This window comes from Zalophus californianus, chromosome 6, assembly GCF_009762305.2.
Source record: "Zalophus californianus isolate mZalCal1 chromosome 6, mZalCal1.pri.v2, whole genome shotgun sequence".
Lineage (NCBI taxonomy): Eukaryota > Metazoa > Chordata > Mammalia > Carnivora > Otariidae > Zalophus > Zalophus californianus.
The window spans coordinates 31512430-31527192 of NC_045600.1; the positions used below are offsets into that span (position 1 = coordinate 31512430).

At 50.6% G+C, this 14763-nt stretch overlaps 1 protein-coding gene across 3 annotated transcripts in view; it reads right to left on the bottom strand.

Annotated features, from left to right (window-relative positions):
• GALNT16 (polypeptide N-acetylgalactosaminyltransferase 16) overlaps positions 1-14763 on the bottom strand; it is a 91700-nt gene that overhangs the window by 12681 nt on the left and 64256 nt on the right. For all 3 annotated transcript variants that reach the window (XM_027570846.2, XM_027570847.2, XM_027570848.2), the window contains 7 exons: positions 13532-13653; positions 11007-11094; positions 9283-9367; positions 8880-8983; positions 3412-3538; positions 2032-2124; positions 312-395 (listed from right to left, as the gene is read on the bottom strand). In XM_027570846.2, coding sequence (XP_027426647.1) covers positions 312-395; positions 2032-2124; positions 3412-3538; positions 8880-8983; positions 9283-9367; positions 11007-11094; positions 13532-13653 — 703 coding nt within the window. The remainder of the gene's footprint in view (positions 1-311; positions 396-2031; positions 2125-3411; positions 3539-8879; positions 8984-9282; positions 9368-11006; positions 11095-13531; positions 13654-14763) is intronic.

The following is a 14763-nucleotide window of genomic DNA, read 5'->3' on the forward strand; positions in this document are numbered from 1 at the left end:
ATTTCCAGAGGATAAACTCCCAGAAGGGAGAGAACAGAGTCAAAAGGGATGAGTCTTTATTTCTGCGGCTTTTGCTACATAATGCAGCGTTGTCTTCCTATGGGGAAAATGCCCATTCCTGGCTCTATGACCCAGTCTGTTAAAAGTTTGGTTCCTGCCACATCTCACTTTTAACTCCTTCCCATTCCCCCCAGAGCCCTCACCTGAAGATTCAACGCCGACAGCTAGAAAGAACCGGACTGCCCAAGATGGGGAGATCTCAGGGTGGCCCCCCACCCAGGCCAGATGCACAAGCTGAGGGCTGCACTCACGTGAGCTCTGGGTAGACGTTATCCAGGTACCAGCGGAAGGACTTGCAGTTCATCTTCTTCCTCTGCTCGATCCGCGTGGCTACACTGGAAGAGAAGGGAAGGCTCAGGCTTTGGCAAGTGGGCACAAGGAAGAAACCCCAGGAGACTGGTCCCCTCTTTCCGAGAGGAGCTGTCCCAGCCTGCCCTCCAGCCGTGGCCACCTGCCGCAAATCCTTCTCTGACCTGCAAGATCACCCCAGGTCTCCTGGCCATTCCTCATTTCTTTCCTCAAATTCCTGCTCACCTTCCAGGATCAGTGCAGCCCACCGGGGCCCTGCTTGACTCTGGCTTCTCACACCTTGAGACCTCAGCACACCCCTAGCTGGTCCTTAAGCAGAGCTTTAAGTTTTCCTTTCTTGCCTTCCAATTTTAGCAGAAAGAATCTAACAAGAAAAGCACACTTTAAAGGTCTTTCAGGAATTTTGGCAAATGAGAACCCTCTGATGTGCCTGTGGACGCCAGTTTGACCTCCCCAGTGTCCTCAGCTACCCTGACGGGAATGGCCACTGACAGATGACCCCCCACCATCTCTCTGAGCCTCAGTTTCTCCACCAGTAAACATGACCACCTATCCCAGAAGGTTTTCAGAGAATCAAATGAATTAAGAGAACATAAGAGCCTAGCACAGGGTAGGTCTTCAGTAAAGGTTAGTTCACCATGAAAAGAAATAGTCAGAGATGTAGCTTTTTTTTTTAAAGGGATATAGATATGAATAAACAGAGGGAAGAATATTCAGAGATGATCACTAATGTTTTTAGTCTTTTGACCACAATCTTTTTTTTAAAGATTTTATTTATTTATTTGAGACAGAGAGAATGAGAGAGAGAGAGAGAGAGCACATGAGAGGGGGGAGGGTCAGAGGGAGAAGCAGACTCCCTGCTGAGCAGGGAGCCCGACGCGGGACTCGATCCCGGGACTCCAGGATCATGACCTGAGCTCAAGGCAGTTGCTTAACCAACTGAGCCACCCAGGCGCCCTTCTGACCACAGTCTTAAGAAATAAATGTATCTTACATTGTGGTCGAGTATTCCCATGTGCATATATAGCTACACACATACACATATGACTGAAAGAAATTTCACCAAACAATACTTAGCTTTAACTGCAATCAACTGTTCTTTTCTATTTGCTCTGTTCCAATCTATCGCGTTCTCTATCTTTTTTTTTTTAAATGCCGGTCACGACCCATGAAATTGATTTCATAACCAATCTACATTTTGAAAATGCTTAACTAGACTGTCGTCATACCAGCCCAGGACAGGAAAACAGGCTAACAGGTCCCAGGCGTATTTTGAACAGCAGGGGGTGGCGGCCAAACCCCAAGGGTTTTCTGCAGACAGCCTGGCCCTGACTACTCCCACAGCTGTCCTTCTCCCTGCAGGCAGCTGGTGAGCGGGCAGCTCATCTTCAGCAGCAAGCCTTCTCTGGTTGTTTCTCCCAGAAACAACCTCAAGGCTGTGTGCTCCTCAAGGACCCAGTCCTGTCTCACATTGCGTATCCTACCAGAACCCCCCACGCCCAAGAGTCCAGCGGGGAGGGGCTCAGTTACCAAGGAGACTGTGCGTGCTTTCCTGGCGTCCGCACCATTTTGTGTTTTGTTCTGGTTGTGCTAACGCGGGTGGAGGGAGGCAAACAGGGCTGGCGGCGGCGGGGGGGGGGGGGGGGGCGGGTGTGTGCCCACCTGCCAAAGGCCTTCCCGATGGCCGAGGGCCGGGCCTCGTAGTAATACTGCTTGTATTCATCCATCCACACCTCTGCAGTGCGCTTGGTGTTCCTAAAAGGGGAAGAAGGAATAAAATAAAGTCACCAGGGAGGTGATAGAGTTAGGATCAAGATCAGCTCTGTGCAGTCCAGGGTGATGAGAATCTTGGGAATGTATGCAAAGTAATATGATTTGGGGTGGTATAAATGAGTACGATCCATTAACATCCATCAGCTCATTGTCTTTACATGAGCTTTACACTGCACTGGAGGACTCTATTCTGCCAAAATGCTTGCATGTGGGCAAAAGGGACATGGACCAAATATTTGTTTACTAAAACAAGGGTGAAGACCTGAATGCCCATCAATAGGAGAATAATGGCCCCTACCCTTATATGATGGAGTACAGGCCGTGGTACGCACTGGCACAGAAGGATGTCTACCACTTAGGGTAGAGGGGCAGAAAAGCAAGCTGCAGGCAGAATACACAGCGTGACCCCATTTATGTAAAAACACAAAGTTATGGTGTGTGTGCTTCTCTCTACATGAACTGCATATATGAAAAGGGAGTTAAAAGGCCTGAAATGATAGACCAGAAATCGATAGTCACAGTAGCTACTTTTGGAGAGACAAGTGGGGTAAGAGTCAGGCTGGGTAAAAGGGACTTTTGCTTGTTCCTCTGTATATGATATAAAGGGTAAAAACACATATATGTCCAGATGTGTATATGTAATATATACTGGTACAGTTTTTGCATTTTACAGTGAACATATATTACTTTTATAATTACAAAAAAAAAAAATGGGGTGGGGGAAGCAAACCGAAATAATAAGCCATTCAATTAGCTAGACTGGGGAGCCACTGTGGCAAACAAGGAAGCATGGGCCTGACAAGCAAAAGAACTGTCCTCAAAGGGGGTGCTCGGGACCCTCTTCCCCTTCCACCCCCACCAGGAGCGTGGGTGATGGCTGGACCCTAGGGCCAAGCGCACCCTGTGGCTGGGGACATGGATGGGCAGATGCTGAACAAGTCAGGCTCACGACATGGCATCCGTGACCAGAACCTGGGGCCCAGTGAGTGGAGGGTCCAGATAGTCCAGTTAGTGATTGGGCCGGTTTTCCAAGAAGCTCATGGACAGAGAGAGTCAAGACAAGGGAGGTCTGGTGCCAACACTCTCCATTTCACCCTCCCACCCCTCAAGGTACCTGGAATCCCAGAACTGGCAGGAACAAATGGGGAAACTGAGGCCCAGAAAGGGGGTGCAGCTGCCCAAAGCCGGAGGAGTAACCGACAGGGTTGGTGGGGTCTAGGACCTAGGTGTCCTGGCTCCTAGCCTGGTGCTCTTTGCATTGTGACCTACCTGATGTAGGTGAGGGCATTGCCCTCAGGGAAGTTGTAGGGATGCCGTTTCCTGAAGACGTGGCCCACCCGGCTGCAGGGCACGATCTCCAAGCTCCCACCGCACATCCACACCCTGAAGGAGAGCTCTGCAGGAGATGGGGGCCGTCAGGAGGGAAGAGCCTCTGGCAAGTCCCCCCCGAGTGAAGGTGGGAAGGAGCTATGCTTCCTCGCCCTCACCCCTGGTGTCTCCTTGGAGGCACAGGCGGGGCTCAGAGTTCCTGGGCCCATCTACATGGGACGTGCCCATCCTTGCACACGCTCCTGAATGTTCACTCCATGAATGTGCACAACCCTGCCCCCCACCACACACGCCCCCCTCCACACACCCCAATCCCCAACTCACCCCACACACACCCTCGCCATATACACCACATACACACACCCTTCATATACACCCCACCCCACACAACCCCCTCCACACGTACCACACACACACACCACACACACCCCTCCACACACATCTCCTACACACACACCACACACACGCATACCACTTATACACACATACACACACACACCACACACACCCCTCCACACACATCTCCTACACACACACACACCCCTCCACACACATCTCCTACATACACACCACATACACACATACCACATACACACACACACCACACATACCCCTCCACACACATCTCCTACACACACACCACACACACACACCACACACACCCCTCCACACACATCTCTACACACATACACCCCTCCACACACATCTCCTACCTACACACCACATACACACATACCACATACACACACACCACACACACCCCTTCACACACATCTACACACACACCACACACACATATACACCCTCCACACACATACCACATACACACATACCGCTTACACACACACACCACACACACACACACATACCCTCCACGTACACCTCCTCTACACACACACCACACACACACACACACACACATCCTCCACATACACCTCCTCTACACACACACCACATACACACGCACACACCACACCCCCTCCACACACATCCCTTCCACACACCCCACCCCACACACACCATGCACATACCCCCCCCCCACACACATACCCTCCATTGCCAACCCCTTACACACTGCCCGCATCTGAGCCCTGGAAGAGCAGTGGGGAAAGCACTGAAGCAACACCAAGGCCATGAGGAGAAGGAAAATTGAATCAAATGCAGCATCATTTCCAGCCTCCAACTAGAAAGCCCCATCCAGACATTGTTAAGGAAGAAGGCATTTGCTCATCAGTCAGCTCTGGGAATCCACGAGGCTGGAATACCAGCTACCAACCAGGCCACAGGCCTCTCCAGCTGGTGTCTTTCTGGCTCCAGACCTCCCTCTTGGCACAGGAGGTCTCCATTTACAGGCTATCACTGGCCCTCTTGAGACATGCTTCCTTTTGATAGTGATGGGGATGCTGAATGAGCTTCTGCAGGACTGTGAGCGACTGAAGGGCAGGGAGATGCAAGTAGCCATTCTGCTTCCTAGAGGGGGCCATCACAAATGGCCCGCTCTGTTCTCCACTCAACTATTGTCACTTCTGGCAAGGACCCACCGTGGTGGCTGGCTGAACCTCTCATAATCTCTTCTGATTACCCTTTCATATGAACCCTACAGTTGGACAGACACCCTGTGACATTAAAACACCTCCTTCCTGTCCCAGAAAATACACAACCCTTGTTTTTTGTTTGTTTTGTTTTGTTTTTAATTAAAAAAAAAAAAAGACCATTTTCTCATGAGTTCCAGCCTCGGTCCCTCTTCCTATTCCCCAGCTGGCTGTACAGACACTCGTGGTCCCTGGCCAGGCCTGGGGGTTCTCACCTGGCGCAGCTCATCGGGGCCCACCCCCCACCCCCCAGTGACTAACGCCCACCTCGTCCAGCCTGTGTGCGGCAGACAGCTTCCAGACGTGGGCCAGGGGCCAGGGCTGGACACGTGCCATAGCAGGGCTGGCCATGTTGATGGGCTTCCCTAGGTCGGCCTGCAGACTGCCAGGCTTGTGTCCCTTCTCCTGGGAAGAGCTCTGCAGCTGGGTCAGCAAGTGAGATTTAGAACTAGGGGCAGACCTGGGGGACAGAAGAGCTGCATTCTGGTTCCATTTCTACCAGACTAACTTGGTTACACTAATAAGCCACTTCATCCCACCAGCCTGCCCTGTCCATACTGTTCTTGGCATTACCCACAACACGGTCGCGAGCAGTAACTGTCACCCATTTACTGAGCCCTTAACATGTGCCATGCTCTATAATCCAGGTCTAATGCTCACAGCAAGCATGTGAAGCTGGTATTATCATCCTCGTGTTTTGTTTGTTTTCACTTTTAAGAAAATTATTTATTCTTTTTAAGTAGGCTCCATGCCTAACATGGGGCTCAAACTCATGACCCTGAGGTCAAGAGTCGCATGCTTTACCAACTGAGCCAGCCAGGTGCCCCGTCCCCATATTTTTAATCAGGACTGGGAAGCTCAAACATGGTAACCTCTCCAAGATCACCCAAATACTCTTGCAGAATTATAATGTCAAGTTCACATTTTGTCCAGCAAGCTGCACTGTTTGAACCAGACTCCTTAGTTCATTCAGCAAAATTTTATTGGGCACCTGCTAATTATGTGTCATACACTGTTCTAGAATCCTTACACACCCACGGGTAGGTGATGGGAACTCACTAAAATAAGGAACAAAGATGTAAGTTGACAAGAAGCTGAGTGAAATGCGTCGTCTATCCGATGGTATTAAGTGCAATGGAGACAGAGCAGGAAGGGGCTGAAGGGCGCCAGTGGAACTGGGGTGGGCTACAGTTTTAATCTGATTGGGAAGTTCTCCAGCAAAAGGGGACATTTGAGCTCAGACCTGAAGGAGGGGAGGAAGCAAGTCATGTGGCTTTTGGGGGAGAAGCATTTCAGGCAGAAGGATCCGCAAGGACAAAGTTGTAGAGGCTGGAGTGGGCGGCAAGTTCCGGGACCGCAAGGAGGCCTGGTGGAGGCGGCTGCGGGGTGGAGTGAGGCGGGGGGGAGGGGAGAGGCAGGAGACGGGGGCAGAGCTGGGGGTGTGCCGTGGGGGGAGGGCAGATGGCATGAAGACTGTGGGCTTTGCTCTCAGTGATGTGACAGAGTCCCTGCGGGGTCGTGAGCAGAGGACCGACATGATCTGACTACCTTTTAAAAGGACCTCTAACGGGAACCCCAAGGTTTTCACATTGGCCACCTCCACTTACAGTGGCCTCTGGGGCTCTCTGAGGGGACACAGGAATGAGTCTCAGTTTAGGCATCTTCCTTCCTTCAACAAAAGAATGAAATGAAAGGCCCAAACCCACCAGCAACAGAGCTCTCCTGGCTCAAAACTGCTCCCAGCAGCTGAATGTCTGAGCACCATGGCTAGTTTAGAAATTTCTTTGACTTTCTTCTAAGCAATAAAACCCTTCCCAGAAACACTCTGTGGTTCACCTTTCAAGTTCCCCAACCACTGAGCCCTCGCCTCAGGCACAATTTGAAGTTAGACATTTGATCATTTACTTGTTTCTCTGTAAATCACCAGCTGTAAAAAAAAAAAAAAGAAAGAAAGAAAGAAAAGAAAAAAGAAAAAAGCTCCTGGATGCAGGAGACACCATTCGTTTCCCAGTCCTCTGAGTCTGTACAGGAAGCCCGCTTTGCCAAAGCTCCCTTCAGGCTGAGACTGAGGGCACACAGGAGGTCACTTGGGCCCAGAACATGCGAAAGATCAGATGGAAGGGTCAGTGCACCTCAGTTCCCAGAATTTACTTCTTCAAATGCCTGTCTGCAAATGGTTTCCAAGAGTAAGTTATAAAGGCGAGAACATTCCACGCCTGTTTCCATTCCAGTTGGTTTTGAGTTAGGATCAGACCTGTTATAAGCCCCACTGCTGGGGCGCCTGGGTGGCTCAGTCGTTAAGCATCCGCCTTCAGCTCAGGTCATGATCCCAGCGTCCTGGAATCGAGCCTCGCATCGCATCGCAGCATCATCGGGCTCCCTGCTCAGCGGGAAGCCTGCTTCCCCCTCCCCTCCCCACTCACGCTCTCTTGCTATCTCTGTTGCTATCTCTGTCTCTCTCAAATAAATAAATAAAATCTTTAAGAAAAAAAAAAAACCAAGCCCCACTGCTCATCTGTGTCCCAATCAGGGAGAGAGAAGAAAGACCTGCTCCTCACCTCTCAGAAACACAGAACTAGCTTTGACAAATTCTTGCTTTGACAAAACACACCTCACAACACTGAAGTGGCTCTGGTTGGGGCACTATGCACACCTGTCAGATGTGGAGCTTCCTGATTGAAATCTGGAAGGCAGCGTCTACCTCAGTTTTCCCACCTGTCAAATGGGTGAGATACCACCAGCCGTATTTACTTCGCAAGAAACGTGGTGAGGATGAAGAAGGAAACAAAGGGCTCTGCAAAGAACAGAAGACCCCCAGATCGCTCCCCATCCTTCGCCCTGCTCCTCACCGTGTGGGCTGCACTGTTAGCTTCCTTCCTGCGGACTGGCAGGCTCCGTCAGAGCGGAGAGGGGGAGAGCGAGGGTGGGTATTTATCCCCCGACACCCTCTGCCTGGGTGCTGTGGGCTGGCTGCAGGTGCCCCAAGACCACAGCTCCTGTCAGGGAGCACTCCCTCTCCGTCTTTCAAACCTAGGGGTGGCCACACCTCACAGCAGTCACCAGCCCAGCCCAGGACTGCGCTCTCCCTGCGGCTCCCTGTATCTCGCCCACACCGTGTGGACCGTCTCTTTAGTAAAGCCCCTTATATTACCCATGTCGGCTGATCCACTGTAGCAGGCCTTTATCTAACCAAACCTCGCTGATGACCCTGGGAGCTCGCTGGGCTCTTCCCTTTCCTGCTGGAGCTAGAGGGATCCCCCAGCCCTGTCAGTAATGATAATGGCCGCCAGCAGCATGCCACGTGTTTTAACTCATCTCTTATTTGGTACTCATACCAGCCTCTTGAGGAAATGGAGGCTTCGGGAGGCTTTAACTTGCCCAGGGCCAAACGGCTTGTAGGTGGTAGGGCCAGGACTTGCACCCAGGCCATTTGCCCCCATTCTTACATTTAACCACCAAACTCCGCTGCACCCCCCACCCCTGGCTTTTCTGGAAGAGAATCAGCTGTGGTAGTTAAAGCTGCGGCCCCAGTTACAGTCTGTATGTTCCTCCACACACATGTCTAACCATGTGACCACAGGCTCCCCCTGACCACCTAAATCTTTGTTTACTAGCTATGTGTCTCTGGACCAATTACTTAACCTCTCTGTGCCTCAGTTTCTTTATTGGTAAAATGGAAATACAATAGTACTTACCTCGGAGAGTTGCGAGGATTAAACGAATGCATACATGTGTAGAACAGGGCCTTATGCATAGAATTCGCTCGAGTAGGGTTATCTATTATTGTTGTTACTGTTATTGTTATTTCCAACTTACCAAAATTCTCTCCACCCCAGATGTCCATCTGGGCATCATACTTTCCCAAGTGGTTAAACCAGGACTTGTCGATCACAAAGATTCCTCCAGCTATGACAGGAGTCCTGGGAGCAAGGAGAGGAAAGAGGCAACCCATGAGCTGGAGAAGCTGGGAACCCTTCTAGATGGCCCCAGAACCCCAGGTCATTTGCCCCAGAATCCCCCGCTTGCAGAGTCACAGGGGCAGGACATCCAGCAACTCCCTGACCTCTGTCCTCTCTGTCCCTGCGACCCAGAACCGAATCAGCACTTAGATAGTGCTCCCTCAGGAGCAGCAGCAACTGAAACGGCCCCCCCAGTGGCCTCCCAGGCCCCCTGACCCAAGGAAGGGAGGGGTCTCTGCAGAGCCTGCAGCAGCACTGACCTTATGGGCTTGGTGGGGTCGGTCCGGGCAATCTTCTGCTCAAGAGGGATCTGCTCCCACTTGAAATGCAGGCTCCAGTCAAATCCTAAGGGGCAGAGTGGGGTGAGGACGGAGCTCAGGGCAGAGCTGCTGCAGCCCTCAGTCTCCCTTGATCAGAGCCCAGCTCGCAGAGGGCCCTGGGCAATTCATGCAGTCATTCCTCCACTCAGAACAAGACAGGTCCCTGCCCTCATTGATCTACTGGGTAGGACAGAGACTACAAAAATAAATCAATAAAACGAAAATCTGCTAGTCAAAGGTGAAAAGTGCTAGAAAGAAAAAGAAAAGAGAGGTGTTCGTACTATTCTAGTAATGGTAGTCAGGAAAGGCTCTCAGGGCACCTGGGTGGCTCAGTTGGTTAAGCGACTGCCTTCGGCTCAGGTCATGATCCTGGAGTGCCGGGATCGAGTCCCACATCAGGCTCCCTGCTTAGCAGGGAGTCTGCTTCTCCCTCTGACCCTTCCACCTCTCATGTGCTCTCTCTCTCTCTCTCTCTCATTCTCTCTCTTTCAAATAAATAAATAAATAAAATCTTAAAAAAAAAAAAAAGGAAAGGCTCTCTAAAGAGGTCACATTTGACCTGAATGAAGGACTAATCCATGCAGATATCTGGGGAAATGGGATTCCAGGCTGGGAGAACAGCAAGTGCAAAGGGCCTGAGGTGATTTCCCAAAGGAGACATGCCTGGCTCTCTTCGGAACCCCACTCAACTCCAAGATCGAAGTAATAGCTGTTTCCATTTTTTGGAAGTCTGGGCCCCAAAAAGGAAAACCACTCTGCCCACTAGCTCCTAGCAACAGATTCTCTAGTGCAGCCTGTCCAATAGAACTTTCTGCAATGATGGAAATGTTCTATATCTGTACTGACTATCCAGTATGGTAGACACTAGCCACATGGGGTGATTGAGCACTTGAAATGTGGCTAGTGCCAGTTAGGAAGTGAATTAGAATTTTATTTAATTGTAATTTAAATATAAATAGCCAAATATGGCTACTATATTGGACAGCACGGCTAAAAAGTCTAGACCAGAGCTGTCCAAAAGAAATATGATGCAAGCCAGAAATTCAAGCTACATATGTAAATTTTTCTAGTAGCCATATCAAAAAGAACATATGAAATTAATTTGAACAATATATTTTTAATGCAAAATACACAAAATGTTATTATTTCAACATGTAATCAATATAAAAAACTACTGATGAGATATTTTACATTCTTTCATAATAAGACTTTGAAACCTGCTGTGTATTTTCCACTTACAGCACATCTCAATCCAGGTTGGTCACATTTTAAGAGCTCAATAGCCATATGTGGCTCATAGTTACTGTATTAGACAGCCCGGGCCCAGACCACCTCCAGGTGTACATATCAGGAATTCATGCACGACACTGTCCTATCGTGTCTTTCTGCCAGGACTGTGGGCATGGTCCCTGGGCTGGCAGCCTTTGGGAAGGATGTGTCAGGGCTTGTGCCTCAGAGGGGAAGACACAAGACTAGCGTGACTCTGTCACTGATTGTGCCAGAGGGCTTTGTCCCCAACCCCAGGGCTTTCCATTTTCTGGAGGTAAGGGGGTGGTGTGAGACGCTCTGGCACAGCTGGGCAGAAGAGCACCAGACCAAGGCTTGAGACTGCCCTCACCTGCCCCTTTCAAGTCTACAGCCCCTCCTCTGGGAGATAGACCCACCTCCACGAAGATCAGCCGATGCAGCAAGGTAGGCAAAGTTATCCAGACTGATGACATCGATGATGGGGCTCACCACACGGGTGTGGTCCTGGAGGGCAGGGAACGAGAGATGGTGTGAGGCCAAGGACTCTGTGAAGAAAGGCCCGGCTGCCTGGACTGTGGGCAGAAGTTCTCTCCGAGCCACGGGGCACTCAGCCCTTTCTGCAGGATGCAGCAGGTTCTTGGGAGCTGTCCTGCAGCCCCACAGCCAGGCTCCTGGAAGATTCCACCTGGGTCCCATGGGCACAGTGCTCTCCCAGCCTCTTCCCCTCACATCATGCTGAGCCCTGCTGGGATCGCACCTCCTCAGCAAAACCCTGCCAGATTGCAGCAGGCTGAGGATTTCTTCCTCTTTTCAGCTGCTCTCACAATTACAGTCCAGACAATTCCTGGGGCACTGAATCATATGCCGTCTGAGGTGGCTCTTCTGTTGCTGGTTTGAACTATCGTTTTATTAATTGTCATCCACCTTTGTACATCCTCCCAACTGGACCGCCAGCAGCGTGAGGGCAGGGACTCCGCCGTCCCCATGCAACCTGGCTGTCACTCTTTCATGCCACATCTGCTTCAAGGTCAGATTCATTACTCCCTTCACTCTCCTAGGCACAAATCCACCTCCAAAACATTGGTGGGTAATGTCAATTTTACTAAAAATGCGGGGGTAGAGTAGTGGTGTCGGTGGCTTATGTCGTTCACCCTACGCAAAACTATCAATGGCCATCAGCCCTCTCTTGCCTCTCCCTCCACAGAGGGACCCAGACCAGAGCCTCTTCTCCCCCTGCACTCTGCGCTGACCCTCAAAATCCTCTTGTCTGCAACTTGGAGCCCAGCTCTGCCCCTCAGTTCACACCCCCTCTCAGGACCACGAAAGCCTGGGAGGAGGCAGAGCAGGGGAGACCACCCATGGTTTCCCACAGAGCTCGGTGGGGGCCTCGCCTTTGCCTTTTTATACACTTTTTTGTTCTGAGATATAATTCACATTTTTATAGCAATTTCATTAGCCGTAATTGACATGCGATAAAATTCACCATTTGAAAGTGTACAAATTTGGGGGCGCCTGGGTGGCTCAATTGGTTAAGCGACTGCCTTCGGCTCAGGTCATGATCCTGGAGTCCCGGGATCGAGTCCCGCATCGGGCTCCCTGCTCGGCGGGGAGTCTGCTTCTCCCTCTGACCCTCTTCCCTCTCGTGCTCTCTATCTCTCATTCTCTCTAATAAAAAAAAAAAAGTGTACAAATTTGGTGGCTTACAATATATTCACAAGATTGTGCACCCATCACCCCTTTCTAATTCCAGAACATTTTCATCATCCCAACAAGAAACCCTGTACCTGTTAGCGGTCACTCCCCATCCTCTCTCCCTCCAGCCCCTGACAACCATTCATCTTTCTGTTTCTAGGGCTTTGTTTTATTCTGGACATCTCGTATCAGTGGAATCATAGAACACGTGGCCTTTTGTGACCCGCTTCTTTCACTTAGGGAAACATTTTCATCCACATTGTTGCACATATCAGTACTCCACTCCTTTTTATGGCTGACTAGTACTTTGTTGTATGGCTATATCGACAGACGTTTGGGCTCTTTCCACATTTTGGCTATTCTGAATGATACTGCCCCGAACGCTGCCGTGCAATTTTTTGTGTGGAGTGTGTTTCCACTTCTCTTGGGTATATACCCAGCAGTGGAAGGGTCATCAGGTAACTCTGTGTTTAAGCTTTTGAGGAACTGCAGGACTGTTTTCCAAAGCGGCTGCCCCATGTTACATTCTCACCAGCAATGAGTGAAAAGACTCCCACTTCTCCACACCCTCACTAGCCCTTGTCACTGTCCATCCTTTGGTCACAGCCATCCTGTAGGTATCAAGCAGTACCTGACTGTGGTTTTGACTTGCGTTTCCCTCAAGGCTTAAAAATGTTGAGCATCTTTTCCTGTGCTTGTTGGCCATTTGTGTATTTGCCTTGAAGAAATGTTCATCCAAATCCTTTGCCCATTTTTAAGTTGGGTTATTTGTCTTTTTATGGTTGATCCGTGATTACTTCATCCTTCCCTCCACCTCTCCTACCCTCCGCCTTCTGGTGAAACACTGGCACGTGCTAGGGGCCCCCTGTCCTCATCTGTCCTTGACAAGGCCACACCCCCTTCCTCCTTCTCAGGCTTCCCAGTCTTGACCCCAAGCTGCCCCCTGCCCCTGCACAGGACCCGCCTCCCCCGGGAGCAAAACCTCACCACCACTGGTAGTAGGAGCTTTACAGCTCACCCAAGCCCACATCCACATGAATTCTCACAACAACCCCGTGAGACAAATACTACAGTTACCCTCATTTTCAGAGGAGAAAGCTCACTAACATGATGTCACTCTGTAGGAAGCCGACCATTTAGGCTCCTACTCCGCCTATCCAATGCTAATGACTGTTCACGCACCCTCATGCCAAGAACGTGGTGGGCACGTCCCAAGGGACGGAGCTCCCACAGGGACAGAGGGACTCACCTCCTTGACCCGCTGCAGCATGGGCTGTAGCCACTCGGTGTTCACTTCACAGTGGCTGTCCAGAAAGGTGAGCACAGCAGCTGTGGCCACATCTGCCCCACGAACGCGGGACCGGATCAACCCTGCCATGGGAGTGGACAGGGGTTGGTACTGGGACGGGGCCAGTTTGCTTCCCCGCCATCCCTCAAAAGTCTCAGGGCTTTCAAGGCTTCCTCTGAGTTCCTGTGATTGAGTTTTACTTTGTATTTGATTATTTCCTCCCTCCCTCCCTCTCTTTTCTCTCATCCACTCAGCAACCATCATTACTCTAGGCTCATTCTCTGAATGCTCTCTGTGTACCAGATACTGTTCTGGGCTCTGGGGACACACTGATGAACAGTCAGGCATTAGCGAATGGAATGTGCAAGCGAGTGTGTTTTGGTACCAAAAGAAAACCAGAAACCAAAACCCTTTCCTCCCTACCCCCCGGGATCTCCAAAAAAATAATGTCCTTTGGTTTTCTTGAAGCATTTCCACACAAGCTGTCCCCTTCAGCTGCATCATCATGTGTGACCTCGTGAGAGGTGACCTCGTGAGAATCTTCTAGACTAAGACAGGTTGGAGTTAGTATGCCAGACCCTTCACGTACCTTAGGCATGTTATTTAACCTCTCTGAGCCTGGGTTTTCTCATCTAAAAGACCCAGAGAGAAAATAATCCCCACCTGCCAGGGAGAGTGCCCGGTGCCTAGGAGGCCGACATGTGCTAGATTCTGCTCTGCTTCGACCCCCACCCCAAACAGTCTTGCTGCTGGTTCACCAACTGTCGAAGAATGGCCTCACTTTTGGCAGATCCTGGGGAGAGAGGAGGCCCAGCTGGGGCTACTGAGAGAACAGCCACTGGTATCTTGTGAGCTGTGGAGATGGAGGGGCCTCGCTCTAAGAGTTCAGAATACAGTTGCTCCTTGGAGAGATTTCCCTGGCCATACCTCTGCCCTGTACTCTGCCCCCATCCATCTGACTATACATCCATCTGTGCAAAAATCCATCTGTCCCACCCTTGTACTCCACTGGTAGGTAGCAAGCACTTAAGGTTTGTACCTGTGTTGGGCAAACCCCAGGAAACATTATAGTCCTGGGCCTAGAGGTACCTACAACCCAGTGCTTGGGAGAAATTTCATTTCTCTCTGGCCTCTTCCATGCCAGTGAGCAGGTCTCCTTGGTCTGACTGGTCTTTCTTCATTATGCCCCTCAC